Source organism: Dipodomys merriami, unplaced genomic scaffold (assembly GCF_024711535.1).
Source record: "Dipodomys merriami isolate MVZ:Mamm:240054 unplaced genomic scaffold, mDipMer1.0.p SCAF_4, whole genome shotgun sequence".
NCBI classification, from domain to species: domain Eukaryota; kingdom Metazoa; phylum Chordata; class Mammalia; order Rodentia; family Heteromyidae; genus Dipodomys; species Dipodomys merriami.
Genome location: NW_027205603.1, coordinates 66,845,655 through 66,863,912, shown reverse-complemented (window position 1 = coordinate 66,863,912; position 18,258 = coordinate 66,845,655). Strand labels below are relative to the sequence as shown.

General features: G+C 40.8%; 1 protein-coding gene, 1 long non-coding RNA gene and 1 pseudogene across 4 annotated transcripts in view; all 3 read right to left on the bottom strand.

The window, feature by feature from the left end:
* The window catches only part of LOC138805924 (uncharacterized), a 35,012-nt gene extending 28,863 nt beyond the window's left edge, over positions 1 to 6,149 (bottom strand). Inside the window, exon 1 of the long non-coding RNA XR_011365680.1 lies at positions 1,865 to 6,149. This is a non-coding gene — a long non-coding RNA (uncharacterized lncRNA). The remainder of the gene's footprint in view (positions 1 to 1,864) is intronic.
* Positions 6,150 to 6,981: 832 nt separating this feature from the next.
* Atp6v1c1 (ATPase H+ transporting V1 subunit C1) overlaps positions 6,982 to 18,258 on the bottom strand; it is a 49,380-nt gene continuing 38,103 nt past the window's right edge. The window contains exons 11-14 of one of the 3 annotated variants that reach the window (XM_069991182.1): positions 17,582 to 17,679; positions 15,219 to 15,345; positions 12,162 to 12,253; positions 6,982 to 7,434 (exon numbers count right to left, since the gene is read on the bottom strand). In XM_069991182.1, the coding sequence (XP_069847283.1) occupies positions 7,320 to 7,434; positions 12,162 to 12,253; positions 15,219 to 15,345; positions 17,582 to 17,679 (432 nt within the window). In that variant the 3' untranslated portion in view covers positions 6,982 to 7,319. Of the gene's footprint in view, positions 7,435 to 8,056; positions 12,254 to 15,218; positions 15,346 to 17,581; positions 17,680 to 18,258 lie in introns of those variants that run through there. The other 2 variants (XM_069991183.1, XM_069991184.1) reach the window with 2 other exon arrangements.
* LOC138805528 (general transcription factor IIE subunit 2 pseudogene) lies at positions 13,829 to 15,019 on the bottom strand (annotated as a pseudogene).

Genomic DNA, 18,258 nt, shown 5'->3' with positions numbered 1-18,258 from the left:
AAGCCATTTTAAGTTGGCTTTCTCAGGTATTTGATCATAGCAATAGAAATGTAACACAGAATGCTCAGATTTAGAAATGGAGTCACTGCTTGGATTACTCCTGACAATATGGTTCCTTTAAAATCAGTTAGTGGGAGGAGATTGGAAAGGCTTAGAGAACCAGGCTAAAGAAAGCAGAGAATGCTATAAGCAGAGTTTGATAGGAGCTTCTGGTGAGAACTCGGAATGCCAGAATTCAGATAGGAATGTCAATGGTAAAAGTTATATTCAAGAGTTTTCAGATGGAAATGAGGACTCTATTGGGAATTAGACCAGAAGCCATGCTGGTCTACATTTTGTCCATCCCCTGGGACTATGGGAAGCTAAGTTTAATTAAGACAGCCCAGCATTCAGGCTGTGGCCTGGGTATTGCAACTGGGCTAGAAAAGGAGTGTATTTAATGGGGCTGCCAAGTAAGGAAGGTACAGTTGCTAGAGAAATTAACACCATTAAAAGAAAACCAAATACTCTGCAATGGGACTACAGAAAAAGATGTCTTGACAACATCTCTGGAATTGATCACTTATTACAGGTTCAGAGACATAAAAGTGTAAACTTTTTAAAGACTTCTTTGAGAAGAAAGCCCTATTAGGGCTTCTTGCCTGCCCAGGGCCACCTAAGAAATTGCTTCCCTAGAACTTGTTTCTGTGCCTTGAAATGGTTAATGAATCTTGGCAACACCCATATGATGCTGGTTTGGAGGCATGGACAACATTAGAGTTTTGGGGTTATGATGGCTTCCACAGAGAAATCAATGAAATCCTGAGAGGCCAGGCAGTGTGAGGTGGGGTCAGAGTCCCTGCAGGTGGAGTGAAGCTACACTACAGCTGCTGGAGACCCAGGAGAATGGAAATGACAGGAATGTGGAAGGCCTGCAGAAAGCTACAAGGAGCAAGCACAAACAGCCTAAGTACAAAGGCAGCAAAGATCCAGAGGCAGAGCTGCCCAAGCCCTGTTTGCCCTGTTGGCTTTCAATCTCACTCAGCTTGGACTCCTTTTTGCTATTCTTTTCCTGTGGTGGATGGGGATGTGTATCCTGAGCCACCACATGTTGGAAGTATGTGATTTGGTATTTTGCTTTTTATAGGAGCCTCACAGCCCCGTTTGTCTTGAGTCTCAGAGGAGACTCTGAACTTGGCCTCTCCAGCAAGGCTGGAGTTGTTAAGATTTGGGGGTCACTTGGAGATGGAGTACTATATGCATTTTGCATTGTGAGATGGGCCGCTAGGGCCAGAATAAAATGTTATAGGTTAAATTTTAAATGATCCCCTTATTAGCTAAAGTCTTCTCCCCAACTATTGGGAGGCAGTAAAACCTCCCAATAGGAGGTGAGGCCTATGGGAGGAAATTATCTCCTTGAAGGAGATATTGGGGCCTTAGCCCCTTCTGTCTCCTTCTGCATCTTGGCCACCAAGAGGTAAGCAGCACTGCTCCAGCATGCACTTCCCACTGTGATGTCCTACCTTATCACTGGCCCCAAACAGTACAGCCAAACAACCAAGGGCTGAAACCCTGGGCCAGAACCACCTCTTTCTTCTTTTAAGTTGATTTTCTTAGGTATTGTGTCACCATGACAGAAAGCTCTTGCTAGGTAGGTGTTTAGTTTTCACCCACTAGCAGGAAAGCTGTAGGTAGTGGGCTCCTTTTGTGAAAGTGCTCCTGCCCCAGAGCTAGGTAGTTAGCAACTATTCAACATTGGCGAAGAGGCTGAGGATTCTGCCCTCAGTAAGTGGTTGCTGAGTTATATCTAGGAATGTTGTTGGTGATGTGGAATAAATAAAGCAGCCAAGCTATCAGCAATAATAGAAAAGTGTGAGACACTTACCCTAAGCCAGTGCATCCAGTTCAGGGACTGCTGGGAAGGAATGGCTGTGGGCATGGGAACGAGTGATGGACCATCCCGGAACAACTCTGTAACTCAGCCCTGGGGGGAGGAGGGTTTGCAGCTGCAAACAAAAAAAAGCACCAACTGACAGAATAAATGGTAAGTATAACCGTTAGGTTCCAAACTCCTTATCTTTCATAAAAGGGAATTCAAATTAGAATTTTAAATTACATAAATATTAAGCAAATAATTAAGAGAAGTTTCAGGTCATTCCTGGTAGGCTTTTAAAACTGACAATTCCTAAACAATGAAATTCACTCTTTTCATTATTATGTTACTATTGAATTTTTGAGGGAAGGCAAGACCAGGATTCTCCCTGTGTAGCCTAGGGTAGCCTTAAACTTACCCATCCTCTTGCCTCAGCCTTCCAAGTGTTGGCATTACAGGCATGCACTGCCATCCCAGTTGATATTCACACTTTTCAAGTACCAATAGCATTTAATATGCATTCAAAGTTGCACACTATGACTACTATCTAATTCCAGAACATTTTAATCACTTTCCTAAGAAGCCCTGTGCTCACTGGCAGCTGCTTACAAACCCTTCTCTCTTTGGTACTTCCCAAAACTAATCTTTCTGAATCTATGGGTTTGCCTGCCATTTTACACAAATGACATCACACAACACTTGCCTTTTTAATTTCTTTTTCTTTTTTGGTCAGTCTTGGAGCCTGAACTTTAGGCCTGGGCACTGACTCTCAGCTCTTCAGCTTAAGGCTGAACTACTTGAGTCATAGCGCCACTTCTGGCTTTTTCTGCTTATGTGGTGCTGAGGAATCGAACCCAGGGCCTCATGCATACTAGGCAAGCATTCTTCCACTGAGCCAGCTTCCTAGCCCTACACATGACTTCTTTGTGTCTGGCTTCTTTCACTGTTTCTATGTTGTGGCAATACCCCATTCTTTTTATGGCTAAATAATATTCCATTACATGGAAATTAAGTTTTGTTTATACATTCATCCATCAGTAGATAGACATTTGAGTTGTTAATACTTTTGGCTATTATGGATGCTTTGAACTTTCATAACCAATTTTTTTTTGTGTGTAAATATAGTTTCAGTTCTCCTGAATGAAATTGTAGTCATGTGATTCCAGCAGGACTTTTTTTGTTTGTTTTGTTTGTTTATTTTTTCCTTGAAATAGTGTCTTGCTTTGTAGCAATCCTCCTATCTTAGCCTCTCCAAGGTTCGAATTACTGGTGTGCACCATGGTTCTGGCAGCTTTTTCATGAGGAACCTGCCTTCTACATAGACATACAATGTGAACTAACTTAAATTCACATATAAAAGGCAAAAGTGAACAAGAAACAAAGCTGTGCTTTTAAAAGTTAACACTAAGAACAAAATCAGCAGTTAACTTGCTGCACCCCTTCCTGGTGCCTTGTGCTGTGTTAGGAAATTTGTGCCTGGGGTTTGATCCTATGCATGATCACAAGTATCTTTGCGGTACAGACGAAAAACCACAGGAGATAATGTTGCCCATACTCATACTCTGTAGAAGCTCAGGTCTACTGGCCACATTGGCCAACTCCAAAAGGGTGTCAGAGAGAAAAGCAGCCTCTTGGCACATTCCTAGCAAAGATCCATGGCCCAATTCCCCAGTCTAAGAGAGTCCCATCAAATAAAAAACTAAAGAAACAAACATTAAACAACATCCTGCCTTCAGAAAGCACACAGAAGCTGAGTTTAAATGAGGGAAAATCCAATTTGAACAAAGGGTCTTTATTCTGGGTCTGACCAGACTCTGCTCTGCTGCAGCAAGGGTGAACTGAAGGTGAGCAGAGAGCAGCTGGGGACACGGCAGCCATGTTGGGGTGCTGCCATGCACACTGAGAAGACATTCAGACAACAGAGATAGCAAAGGAGAGGCCAGAAGGAAGGAAGGAGGTTCCAGAATGCTCCCTGCGATAGGGGCAAAGGAGAGATGAACAGCTAAGAATAGGAGTGCCAGGTTGCAGGCAAAGAGCTTGGCTCTGACTCCACCTCCCTTCATCAGACAGAGTAGTGTCCAGGGGCTCAGAGCGAAGTGAGCCACGCCCACACGCCAGTCACAGAGCATATCCTCTTGGCTTTCCTGCTTTACAGAGTGCCTCTTCCTGAGGACACTTATTAAATTCATCAGCTCCATGCCCTAACTGCTTCACCATTTAAGGAAGCTAAGCTCTTCAGCTCCTGTCAGTAGTGACAGTGTCTTTCAAGAATGTGTGCTGAGCATCTCCTTCAAGTCTCCCTGGAGCCTGGCAGAGCCAGTGCGCAGCATACAATGGACGCTAAGTGAGCGCTGATGGAGGAAATTATGCTTCCATTAGAACCACACAGCTGTGTTTTCAATTCTGCTGATTCAATATTTCCCATCAAAGCCAGCTTTCCATCTTTCAATATTGCAACTGGTTTATCCTCATCACATAAAGGCACAAAGTGTGTGGAGTGCCTTTTGTGATCAAAGAGAATGCTGTGTAGCAATCTGAGGCTCATCCACAATGATTCAGAGCAATTCTCTTCTCTCCTCACTTCTCAGCTTGTTGGGAAATCGCAATCTCGCAATAAAAGCAAACAGAAGCTAGGCTGGATCTTCCAGTTATGAGGGGGAGGAGGGAGCCAAGGGATATGGAGACTATAGAGACTATCACCCTGGCTGACCAACTAAACCCGAACTGTCCAAGGAAGCCACTTTCCAGACACAGCTAATTACACTAAATGACCCATTCCTCAGTCACATGAGCCACACTGCAAGTGATCCACCACTCCATGTGACTATAGGCCATCACAATGAGTAGCAAAGATACATGAAGTCCATCACTGCAAAAAGTTCTTTTGGATACTGTTCAACCAGATCTACTGCCTGGTCAGAATTGGAAAAAAAAAATGTTTTTTAGACTTCAAACTTCAGAGATCAGAACAATCCTTTTGATAATCTGGGGTTGCCAAGTTTGTATCTTCTCTAATATGGCTGCTACCAAATGACTAGGCTGTAAGCTCCATGAAGATATGTGCCTTTCTGGTTGATCAGCCTGAAAGCAAAGTCAAATTCACAGCATGCTCAGCCACTAGCAGCTAATGAAAGGGTATACATGCATACAAAGTACACAGCATACATCTGTTTTAAGATTAAACTCAGGTCCCTCACACTTTCGAAGCAAGTTCTCTTAAACCATACTCCCAGCCCTTTTACTTTTACTTCATTTTTCAAATATAGTCCAACACTTTTGCTCAGATCACAATCACCCCATTTCCACCTCCAGAGTAGCTGGGATTATAGATGTGTGCCACCACACACTGATTATCTTTTTTTTTTTTTTTTTTTTGTCGGTCATGGGGTTTGAACTCTGGGCCTGGGCACTGTCCCTTAGCTCTTTAGCTCAAGATGAGTGCTCTTGAGGAAAGTTTCACGGACTTTCCTGCTGGGGCTGGCTTTGAACTGTGATCTTCAGATCTCAGCTTCATGATTAGCTAGGATCACAGTGCCTGGCTATCTTTTTCATTTTATCTTTGCCAGCACCAGTCTGCTGAAAGGTGTCTGGGTTCTATATATACACCAACACACACACACACACACACACACACACACACACACACACACACACACACACACACACACACACACACACACACACACACACACACACACACACACAGTGAGTCAGCTGTTTTCTGAGAACTTTATATATATTAATACATTTGTAACAAAACATTCCACATCAAGTCTACAGAGTGGACTTCTCTAAATTGACTTCAAACTTAAGGGGAAGACAGGGCAAGAAACTTGCCTGTTTGCTTTTCAACGGCACCCAAGTGCCCCCTTGTGGTAAGCCATAGAATGTATTGTCAATTTTAGTTTCAAAAGCAAGTGACTTTATGCTTCTAAAAACACATAAAACCCATACTGATGCTCTCAGAATCAGTCTAAATATATACCTAAATATTAAATACTGCAATTGTCATTGATGAAAAAGAACCACAACCTAGACAGTGGCAACATATATGAAAGCAGCTCTCAGAATCTGATCTGCGGGGGCAATGGTGGCTCATGCTTGTAATCCTAGCTACTCAGGACACTGAGATCTGAGGCTCATGGTTCAAAGCCAGCCCCAGCAGGACCCAATTAGCCACCAAAAAACTGGAAATAGTGCTGTGGCTCAAAGTGGTAAAAGTGCTAATGTTGAGCAGAAATGCTCAGGGACAGTGCCCAGGCTCAAGCAACATGACTGGGGGGGGGGGGGGGGGGGGGGAAGAGAAAGAATCTGATCTTCTAGAGTGTTCTGTCCATCTTCTGGTTTTATGACCACTTTCAAGTTTAAGGCCTTATAATAAATAGTTTATTCCTTCCTTTGACATCAACGAAAGTAATGTTTATGGCCACTATTTCACCTTTTCCTTGGTGTCCTCATATCTACAATTCTTTAGAAGTCTGGTTGTTCTACATTTCATAAGCTGTGATAAATCAGACTATATGGATTCTCAAAACATAAAAAATGTGACAATCACTGTGGACAATTGTTGTTGCCTGTCTTAGGAGTGAGGCCATCTGCTTCTGCTGAGGCAGAATAGTGAATGACATGGGGACTTCACAGGTGACACATTAGAAAACTCAATAGCATGGTGAGTGTATCAAGTGTCTGTTATACAGACAAGAATAGCTATTTGAAGAAGGCCTCAAGGTGCTCACAAAGTCAATGGCCAGGAGGCTGGGAAGGTGGCTCAGTGGGTTCAATTCCTCAGCACCACATAAGCAAAAAGAAAAAAGCCGGAAGTGGTGCTGTGGCTCAAGTGGTAGAGTGCTAGCCTTGAGCTGAAGAGCTGAGGGACAGCACCCAGGGCCCAGAGTTCAGGCCCCACGACTGGACCAAAAAAAAAGTCGGTGGCCATTCTGCGATTTGGAGAAAGAATCTTTATAACTGGCTGAGCACTATCAACAGGTTCTCTTCTATATATGTTTTAAGTACAGATCATTCAAGAGGTTGAGAGAGGAGGCTACAGCAAAACCCTATCTCATAGGCAAGCTTGGCATGGTAATTCATGCCTATAATCCAAGCTATTTAGGTCATGGCTAGTCAAGGCAAAAGTGTGAGGTTGAGAGCCTACTTAAAAAACAAACTAAAGTCAAAAGGGCTGAGTATGGCTTATGCAGTACAACTGGAATCCCTAAATTCAGTCCCCAGTACCACAAAACAGAAGGTAGATTATTTCTCAGATTGACTCAAGACTATAAACCACCTCTCTGTGGAGTTCAGTAATGAATCTGCATTTTTATTAAATTCTCCATGTTGGACATAACCAATTTCTGTGTTAAGCAACTGTCAGGAAACGTCCTTCTGCGTTGTCTCAAAGCTTTTGTTTCTTCTTCCATTATCGTGACAATTTCTGGCTGTCCTGCTTCTCCTCCTCTTCTCTGTAGAGCTAACCAATCCCAGCAGACAATCTCTGACTGTTAAATGATGCCATGGTTTTACTCTGGTCCCTTTCCCTCTCACAGGTCTTGGGGCTCAGATCTACAAATATTATAAAAGTAAATCTGCGGGTGAATGAAATGGATCCAGTATGCCATAATCCTTCTTGTAAAAAAAAAAAGCCAGCATTATATTCAGATATTAAGGGATCAAATGCTATCGATACTAGAAAGATAAAGACTGTGAATAAGTTTACATTAATGAAGACAAGTACTAAAGTACTAAAGTAGAAATCTTTTCCAGATTTTCTCGCTCTAGAACATAATGTTATAAACTTTTTTCTAAAAGCAGGGAAGGGCTGGGTGCCAGTGGCTCACGCCTGTAATCCTATTCAGAAGGATAAAATCTGAGGATCACAGTTGGAAGCCAGCTGGGCAGGACAGTCCCTGAGACTTTTATCTCCAATTAACAACCAAAAAGCCAGAAATGGAGCTGTGGCTCAAGTGTTAGAGCTCTAGCCTTGAGCAAAAAAGTCTCAGAGACAGCATCCAGGCTAAGTTCAAGTTTCAGGACTCTCTCTCTCTCTCTCTCTCTCTCTCTCTCTCTCTCTCATACACATAGACACAAAGTAGAGAACATTTTAATTGTAAGCTGTAATATGATTTGTAACCTTATGAATGTTACGTTGATTCCTTCTTAAAATAAAAAGGTAGCCGAGAATGAAGGAACAACCCTTCACATCTAGAGTAATTTCTTACATTTTATTTCCAACATTAGGGGCTATAATTTTGAACCATGAGCAAGTAAAAATTCACATTGCTGAACATATATGCACAAAGCATTGTTTTAAAGGAACTACCATATATATTCATTCAAAAAACCATGTAGAATATATTCCACAAAGAGTTTCTGCTTAAGCACAACTACAGGAGTCATGAGAGGCAGGAAATGTAGGTTAGTAAAATTAATGTAGGTTAGTAAAATTAGCATGCAGCAACTGGACATAATGTCACCTATTGTCAAAGACATGTTCTGGGCTCCTGCCAAATACAAACACAACATATTATCTGATTATTCATTCCCCAATCTACCTTTTATCACTGTCTAGCTTGGACAAAGGTTAAAGGTGTGTCTGACTGGCTCATACAGCACCTGGTGGACAAAGGTGGTTACAATATGAGGAACCCAGCAGCCAGACATCTTAGGATCAAATTCAACTGCCTCAAAACTTGTGAGCCCAAATTTTGGGGCTAGAAAGTACAGCACGGTGACAAAGCAGTTTCCTAGTTTATATGAGGGTCTGGGTTCGATCCCAGGCACTGTACACACAAAATTAAAGTTTGTTGGGGAGAGGATGAGTGGAGAAGGGGAGGGGGAATCAAAATTACCTATATACCTGTGTGAAAAATGGAACAAGAAGCTTGAGATTGGTCTGGGAAGAGGGAGGGGCAAGGAAGGAGAGGAATGGAAGGGTGACTGATCAAGATACATCAAATACATCTTGCTAACTGAAGTTAATGTTTAAAAAGGAAAAAATTATGACTTTTAGCCATGAAAGCACTTAGCTTTCTTTGACCCTGATCTATGTAAAACAGGAACTGGTTTCCATCACAAACAGGGAAAGGCTGAGGCAGTGATGTGAAGATCTCTAAATGTTTAACGAGTCTCAAAAGTTATCTGAGCTCCATCCAGGAGAACCAAGAGTCAGTCTCTTTGGTAAGGCAAGTGAATAGGACCAGTCCTTTGCCAAGAATGGCGGCCACCAGGAATAGCATAAATAATTCAATATATACTGAAGCTCAACGACATTCAAAAACTGCTTTAATATTTTAGTGTCACAGTCACAAATTCTATTTATCTACACATAATTACTCTTTTCTAAAAATCTCCAGACTCTATAAGTGCTTTGAATTTATCACACTTAAAATAGCAAAAAAGAATCCCATGTACTCAAGAATTGTAAATACATGTACTGAGCTTTCAGCAGGCACCACTAATACCCTTGCTGGGCATATGGAGTCATTTACTCATTCCAACACCTCTAACCATCCATCCATCTCTAATGGAGACAGAACACAAGTTCCTCAAAAGAGAGCCTGGGATGCAGAGCTCACTCTGCCCAGGACACAGGCCTCAGCAGTCACAGGGCTGGGCTGGGGTCTGCTCCAGAGCCAGGCCCCAACCCTTTTGCTGTATTGTGTCCCTGATGAAACCTTCAGTGAAAGGGCCACACCTGCAAACACACTGGGATTCTAGACTGATATGGTCCCTATCTATTGCATCCAAATAGTTGTGAGGGCTACATACAATCTACCATGTCAGCTTGTGGGCCTACCAGTCACTTCCTGTCAAACACATTCCCCCTATGATTATCTCCATCTTAAGACACACTAAGGCTCAAATAACACTTGCAAAAGAAGACAAAGGAAAAAATATTCTGATATCAAAACTACAGATCTTCAACTTCTGTCTAAAGCAAACTAAAAACAAAACTACATTCCTAACATGTCTGTAATTAGAATTCTGAACAATAACTAGCTTGGCAGTGTATCAAATTTTAACTAAAAATACCTCCTGGTGCTGGGCTCTGGTGGCTCAGGCCTGTAATCCAACTACTTAGGAGTCTGAGATCTGAGTATCACAGTTCAAAGCCAGCTTACACAGGAAAGTCTATGAAACTCTTATCTCTAACCACCAGAAAACTGCAAGTGCCACTGTGGCTCAATGTGGTAGAGTGCTAGCCTTGAGCAAAAGTGCTCAAAGACAGTGCCCAGGCCCCAAGTTCAACCCCATGACTGACAAACAAAGCAAAACAAAACTTCCTCTTGGCCCTACAAATTCTAGGCTTACAGGATACTACAAGTACACAGAGATCTGTGCAAGCATGCTCAATAAAGAGCAAAACTAAAAACACCCATCACTGGTTAAATCATTATGCCATAGACATGTGATGGAACACCATGTGGCCAGTCAAAGCAAAGAGGTAGCTCTAGCCACACTGACACATATAGCTATCTTGGACATACTAGCAAGCTAAAGAGCAAATGACAGAACGTGTTTACTATGATTCTGCATGTGATTATGTGTGTGTGTGTGCGTGTGATTGTGTGTGTGTGTGTGTGTGTGTGTGTGTGCATGCATGCATGTATGCATGAACACGTGCATGTAATGAGGCTTGAACTCAGGGCCTTACACCATTGCTGAGCTTTTTTGCTCAAGCCTCAAGCCACACATCCATTTCTTGATTCTATTTTTATTAAAAGCAAACTTTGTGTGAGAGTGAAAAAGGGGAGAAGGAACAGAAGGAAAGGAAGAAACAAAGTCAGGAGGGAAGCAGGAGAGAAGAAGGTCGATAGTAAGATGCATGGATGGATAATGTTACATAACAGAAGTATGAGCAAACTTCCCTTAGGAGGTGGAAATTATACAGGGACAAAGAATGTCATTCATGTTCTACTTTGCAGACATTTGTACTTGAAGCTAGTAATTACTTATGAGATAATAATATAAAGTTCTGAAATGAAAAGAACTTGGAAAGCTAATTTTCTTAAGGGAATATGACCGAGTTTATAGCAGTACTCATATTTCCAAAACTGGATACACAGTATTGTAGCACGGACACAAACCCTACTTTAAAAGCTTCTTGTAACCAGGCATTGGTGGTACATATCTGTCATCCTAGCCATGTAGGCTGAGATCTGAGGATAGTGGTTCATAACCAGCCTGGGCAGACAAATTTATGTCATTCTTATCTTAAATTAACCAGCAAAGAGCTGGAAGTAGAATTGTGGCTCAAGTGGTAGAGCACTAGTCTTAAACAGAAAAAGCCAAGCAAGAGTATGAGGCTGAGTTCAAGCCCGGTACTCCCATAAAAGAAGAACCAACAGCAGCAACAGCGGCAGCAGCTCCTTCCAACACTAAGCCATTGAGTTCAGAGGTTCCAAAGCAAAGGCTGGCAATGTCTGTACTTTCAGACGATGCCATAAATGACACAACTTTCAAAAAGTAAACATGTGAAACACTTAAGACAAATAGCTAAAGCTGTGTTCTGCTATAACTATTCAACACTGCCCCTACTTGGTATTTGAGAGAACTAAGTCTAGGGTCCAAATGTCAATACACACTATGTATTGAAAAACAGTCTCCAGATTTGTACTCTGACCCAAGTTTTGGCACAATTAAATCATACACAAGTCAGATACAAACATTCACACCTGAGCATGTAGCAAAATCCTGAAAAATACCATAGCATGTTAGCCATAACATCGTTTATTTAAACTCTCACAGTGAACTATAATCTTCTTAAGTCACACACACCACAATACACCTTTGCACAGGTAATTTTATTTTCTCCTGTGGGTGTTGACAGTGCTTATAGGTTTTAATTTGAAACATTCAGAAAGCACATACCTGAATATTGTCACATTTCTTTACATCACAATTCTGTAACTATTAAACAACTATGTCCACTAAACACAATGAACAACATGGTATGTTTACACCATTCCCTTGTAAACAAGGCTTTTGTGCACAATGATAACAAATGGAATTAATGCATATCACAACATCGGTGAAGAAACGACCTGCTCTTTAAATAAACTATTCTGTTTATAAATAAACTCTTGATTTTTTTAGTACACATTTACAGACCTGATCAATAAAAAGAAACAATATGTATTTCTCTTTTAAAAAGAAAACACTGAGCTAAGGACCACTGTGGGAGAACTCACCAAGGGAGAGGGTAAGGAGCAAGCAAAAGCTAAGAGGGTAAAAAGTACTGTCATACTGCAACCTGTCTGTTAGTATACACCAACACGAGGTCAGGATTGTCTGGGGAGGAGCTCATCTTTACTTGAATTCCAGCAAGTTGCAGTCGATCTTATAGTACACATAGGGGTAGTATTCTTGTTGACTCAGGTTCAAGCCAGGAATGTCCATAGGAGCCTATGGAAAAATCAGGAAAGCCATTCATGTACTTAAATAACTTGGAAAAAATAAGCATTATCATTTACCTTTGAACACCTATTCTGGGCTAAATTTATGTACTGATGCTGATTTAACCAAAGTTAGGCACTGTCTCCATTCTGCAAGAATGGAAGCAATCCCTGAAGGCTATTCACTTCTAGAAAACAGTGAGCAGCAAGCCAGATTCAAACTCTTGACTCCAAAACCCACATGAACCTTTTGTCCTTTTTGTTGACTACTACAAAAAAAATCATTCTTAATTCTCAGGTTTAGGACAGACACTTGGTTAAGGATGTACAAGGCTTACAAATGTATTAAAATAAGCCAACTATGGTTTTAAATGTGACACTTACAATAGCCTAAGAACTGACAAGTGGAAACTATGTATCAAAGAGTTTGGCCTGATATTTTATTCATACTTTCAGGAATGGGTTCTAAGCAATCAATGCATGTGTAGAATACTATCATCCTAAGAAGAAAAAAAAATCAGTAATGTACCTTTAATTAAATATATAAACGTTTACTATAAGGTGGAATAGCAGCAACAGAGAGCACATATACTTTTTAGATATTCTTTTGTTTAAAAACCACTTTAGAAAAATGATAGTTTAGGCGAGGAGCCAGTGGCTCATACCTGTAATCCTAGCTACTCAAGAGGCTCTGAGATCTGAGGATCGTGGTTAGAAACCAGCTCAAGCAGGAAAGTTCATGAGACTTTTATCTACAATTAATCACCAAAAAGCTGAAGTAGAGCTGTGGTTCAAGTGGCAGAGCATCAGCATTGAGTGAAAAGTGATGGGACAGTACCCAGGCCCCAAGTTTAAGCCCCAGTACAAGTGAGCACTCACATACGCACATGCGAGTGTGCGCACATGCACATACACACGTATACAGACACACACACATATCCATCCAGTAGAATTAAAATAACTATGTATTTTCTTCCTTTCTGAAATTTATAGGTTTTGAAAACTAGTGGCCTAGTTGTTTCAGGAGTTCTGAAACTATAAACATCTGATACATTAAATAGTAAGGTCCCAATGGGTTTCTAGAAATAGCATGAAGCAAAGCACAACTATCAATAGTATGTAAGAGTAAAAATAAATTACTTGCTAATTTTACCTCAGAACCTCAAAGCAATGATTACATACCATGATTAAGCATCATTACCATGATACATATTCACTATCCTTTTTGTGTATAGTCTTTTTCTTCTAATTATAAATGTTCTTTTGGAATAAAACAATGTGGCACTCAAGACTATCTGCCAACTTGATTTCAAGTAATACGGAGGAAAAATGGAACCAGAAACCATTTAGTAGAGAGAAATAGCAAAGACACCCTCCTGCCATGCCAAGTGCCTTTCTCCCAAGTAGTGACAGAAGGTGAACAGAGCTATCATATTTCTTCCCTGCCTACTCGGTTAAAATAAGCTTTGTGTTCTGTGATCCACACTGGTTCTGAAAACTGGACTGTTCCTCTCCGCTGTTCTCTCCTGAGAAGCAGATGGAAAGACAGTGGGTCATCTAACCCCAAATATCAACAAGATCTCAATTATGCCTTTGTAGCTTTGTTCCAGGACAAGTGTCCTCTTTGGCCAAGGATAATATCTGAGTAATCTTTCAGCACCCTGACCAAGTGTTCATTATGAGTCTTTTTTCCCCCTTCTTTTTCTTGTTTCAGTACTGGGACTTGAAGTTAGGGCCTGTTGCTCTCACTTGGTTCTTTCTCTCATGGCTAGCACCTTACCATTTGTGCCACACATCTAGTTCGGCTTTATGTTGGTTGAGTGGAAATAACAGACTTGAAGATTTATCTGCCTGGACTTAAAACAATCTCAGCCTCCTAAGTAGCTAGGATTACAGGCATGAGCCACTGGTGTCCAACTTCATTATGAGCACATTTAAACAATCAGTTTTTCTGTGAAACTAGCTTTTTTTTTCTTCCATGAATTGGGGCTACTTTTTTTGGTCTAGATTCAAGCATGGAAGAAACAGTCTGTCGCTTCAGGTATTGTTTAAGTTGCTCCTCATTCGTTGAATTCATAATGACACTATCCCAAAGCTCCTGGAATTCTTTATACACAGAAATGACAGCACTTACAATTGAAGAAAAGTCTATTTTTTCTATTAGGAAAATTTACCAACAACATCTGGTCCCCTAAAGCTTTGATGGCTTTCTCCTTCAATGTCTTTTGAGAGAATTCTTTTAATCCCTGGCTAGTCAGGGTGATCTAAGAGGCTAAGAAGGACATTTTTATCTTTGAAGTTGTGCTTGGGCTTGAAAGCCTATTTCCTATAACTTCAACTTTGGGACTGTTGACTAATGGCTCAGTTTTTGACTATTGTTTCTGTTTGAGTCCCATACCTAAATGCTAAATTTCATCCAAAATCTCTTCTAAATTATGAGATATGTATTTCCTCACTAATAGCTCATTTCCAGGCAATTCACAAACTTAGCAAGAATATCAAACATATTCAGAGCTTCTTGATAAAGCTTTCACATTAGATGATCTATGGCTATGACTTTAGTTTTGTTTAGAGCCTGATGGTCCGCCATGTTCTATCTTTGCTACATTCTTTGGTAATGACAATGATTACTCAAGACACAAGATGTTTTGTCTACTATAGGTGTGCAAAGAGCTTGCTTTCTCAACAACTCTCCATAATTCTGGGTGAGGAAGGAGGGCAGACTCACATGACCTTCTCCCTCCTGTGCCTCTCCAGAGCCTCCACCTGCGCTCATGCCTCTAACCCACAGAGCCTCCACCTGCGCATGTGTCTACACCCACAGAGCTTCTCCTGAGCATGCCTCTACACCTAGAGCCCACCTGCCAGCTCAGCGTTCCACCACTGGAGGCAGCAGAAGTGACTGTATAATATTCCAATAATTTGTTTCTGTCATTCTAATTCCTGCTCTCCCAGGCTATCTAATAAGTACTTACATCAATAATAGCTGCTGCACTGCTGTCTAGATGTTTGTACAATTCATATAATACTTCTCTCAGTTTTTTCATTGTCTTCTTATTAGGCTGAAGTAGCATTGCTTGGAAGTTCACTGGCAAGCCATACCTTACAAGGAAGCAAAAATGGTGTACAACACAAATAAGCACATAAAGAAATTTTCTCTCAGTACTTGTTACTCATAGACAACGTATGTCATTTAAATAACTCTCTTTACAAGCTCAACTAATATCCATAAAAACTTACACTATCACAAACACAAATATCTGGTTCCTCACTACCCACTAGGAAGCTCTCTTTAAAAACAAACCACAGCCAGGCACCAGTGGCTCACGCCTGTAATCCTAGCTACTCAGGAGGCTGAGTTCTGAGGATTGCGGTTCAAAGCCAGCCCACAGGAAAGTCCATGAGACTCTTATCTCCAATAAAAACCACTAGAAAACTGGAAGTGGCGCATTGGCTTAAGCAGTAGAGCGCACACTTGAGCTGAAGAGCACAGGGACAGCGCCCAAGCCCAGAGTTCAATCCCCACAACCGAATAAAACAAGACAAAACAAAACAAAACAAAAAAACCACTGGGCTGGGAATGTGGCTTAGTGGTAATAGTGCTTGCCTAGCATGTGTGAAGCCCTGGGTTCCATTCCTTAGTACCATGTAAGCAGAAAAAGCCAGAAGTGGTGCTGTGGCTCAATTGGTAGAGTGCTAGCCTTGAGCAAAATAAGCTCAGGGACAGTGCCCAGGCCCTGAGTTCAAGCCCCAGAACTAGCAAACAAACAAACAAACAAACAAAAAAACCCACAGCTGAGCTTAGTGGTATATGTCTTAAATCTCAGTACTCAGGAAGCTCGGGCAGGATAAGCACAAGTTCAAGGCCAACAAAACTATACAAGATCTTATGTTAAAAAAAAAAAAATCAATCAATAATAAAAAAATTAACCCATTATGAGGAGTTACTTCAATTACTATTCAATTTTTAAGGTGAAACATGAATACTTTCAAGAAGTAAGGAAAACATGGAAGGCTAATATACTTGAAAACTTGAGACACTATTTACACCTACTTTGAAAATTTTAATATGTACAAAGTATCTCAAGACTAAGATTTTATATATCCTAAAATATTGAAATTTAGGTTAAAATGAAATGATTTCAGTAACTCATTAGTATACTATGTACCAAAATACAGGTAGAACATTTGAAAAATCTTTATTTTAAGAAAACATTGGTTAACATTTTGTAGTCCAATTTTAACTATAAGTCATATGCTGCATATCAATGTTTTTGCTCAATGACAGACAATGTACATGATGCTGGTTCTCTAAGGTTATAATAGAGGTTAAAATTTTCTATCACTTATTGATGTCACAGTCATTGTATCACATTACTATGTGCTGATGCTGGTATATACAAGTCTGGGCCGCCAGCATATAAAAGCATAGCTCATACAATTATGAACACTACATAGTATATGGTAATAATAACTATGTTACTGGTTTAGTATTTATAGTGCTATACTTTTTTTTTTTGGTCCAGTCATGGGGCCTGAACTCTGGGCCTGGGCGATGTCCTTCAGCTCTTCAGCTCAAAGCTAGTGCTCTACCACTTGAGCCACAGCGCCACTTCCGGCTTTTTTCTTTTTGCTTATGTGGTGCTGAGGAATCGAACCCAGGGCCTCATGCATGCAAGGCAAGCACTCTACCACTGAGCACCTTCCCAGTCCTAGTGCTATACTTTTATCACGATTTTGGAATGTGTTCCTTTTGATTAGAAGTTGTAAAAAAGTTTCCTATAAGATAGTATGCCATGTTATACTAACAGCAGTCTCATGCATGCACCTCATGTTTCATGCATATCTGTTTTGTATCAAGAAGCCACATTAATCTTGGCATGGTGATGTAGAGCTTTAATCCCAGCACTCAGGAGGCTAGAGGAGGATAATTTCAAGTTGAAGGCTAGCCTGAACTAAATAGCAAGTTCCAGACTAATCTGAAACATAGCAAGACCTTGTCTCAAAATGAAAAGGGAAAAAAAATGCCATGTCAAGTGACTAACCTACATCATGCACTCTGTGACGTCTACACAACGATGAACCATGAACTTCTCAGAAATAATCTCCTTGTTAACTGACTATACATAACAACCAAAGAATATATCCACAAGAATGTCTTTTTATAACCTGGTGTCAAAGGATAAGAAAAATATGTGCTTGATAAACTGTTGGGTACTGACTGATTGTCTTTCCCGCATGAGTGGCCCTTGTTGGGACAGTGTTCTAAGAAAGAGGTCCATTGAACTCAGAATCTCTGAGCTCTTCAGGCCCAAGCTTCTTAACTAACTTTCCTTACCTTAAAACAGATTCAACAAAAACCCTTAATGCCTTCACATGAATCCACGCAATGAATGCCTCACTGAAATTCACTTTCAGCCACCGTACAAGTGGTCCCTTTAAAAAAAAAAACACAATCACCACAAATTAGGTCTTGTAAGTAACAATCCAGTAGGTCAAATATTTGTAAAGGAGTATTAATCCACAGAAGAAATAAGTCAAAGAATTTATTTTTTTAATGTCAAATATTTCAAGAGGTTTTTTTCTTTGTTGCTGTTGTTTTTAATGTACTATGTGATTTTTGTTTCTTTTGTATGTTTTTCGCCCTATGGTATAACCCCTGTTATCACTGTATTTGATTCTGGTACCCTGCATCTTGTATACATTTTTTCTAATTTGGGAGGGGAAGGGAAATAATAAAATGCTGAAACAAGGATATAGGTCAACCCATTTTAACAATGAGATGTACAAGACACTATGTTGAAAATGAACTTTAAAACTTGTGGGTGGGGGGCTGGGAAGGTGGCTCAGTGGTAGAGCGCTTGCCTTGCATGCCTGAGGCCCTGGGTTCGATTCCTCAGCACCACTTAAGCAAAAAGGAAAAAGCCGGAAGTGGCGCTGTGGCTCAAATGGTAGAGCACTAGCCTTGAGCAGAAGAGCTGAGGGACAGTGCCCAGACCTAGAGTTCAGGCCCCA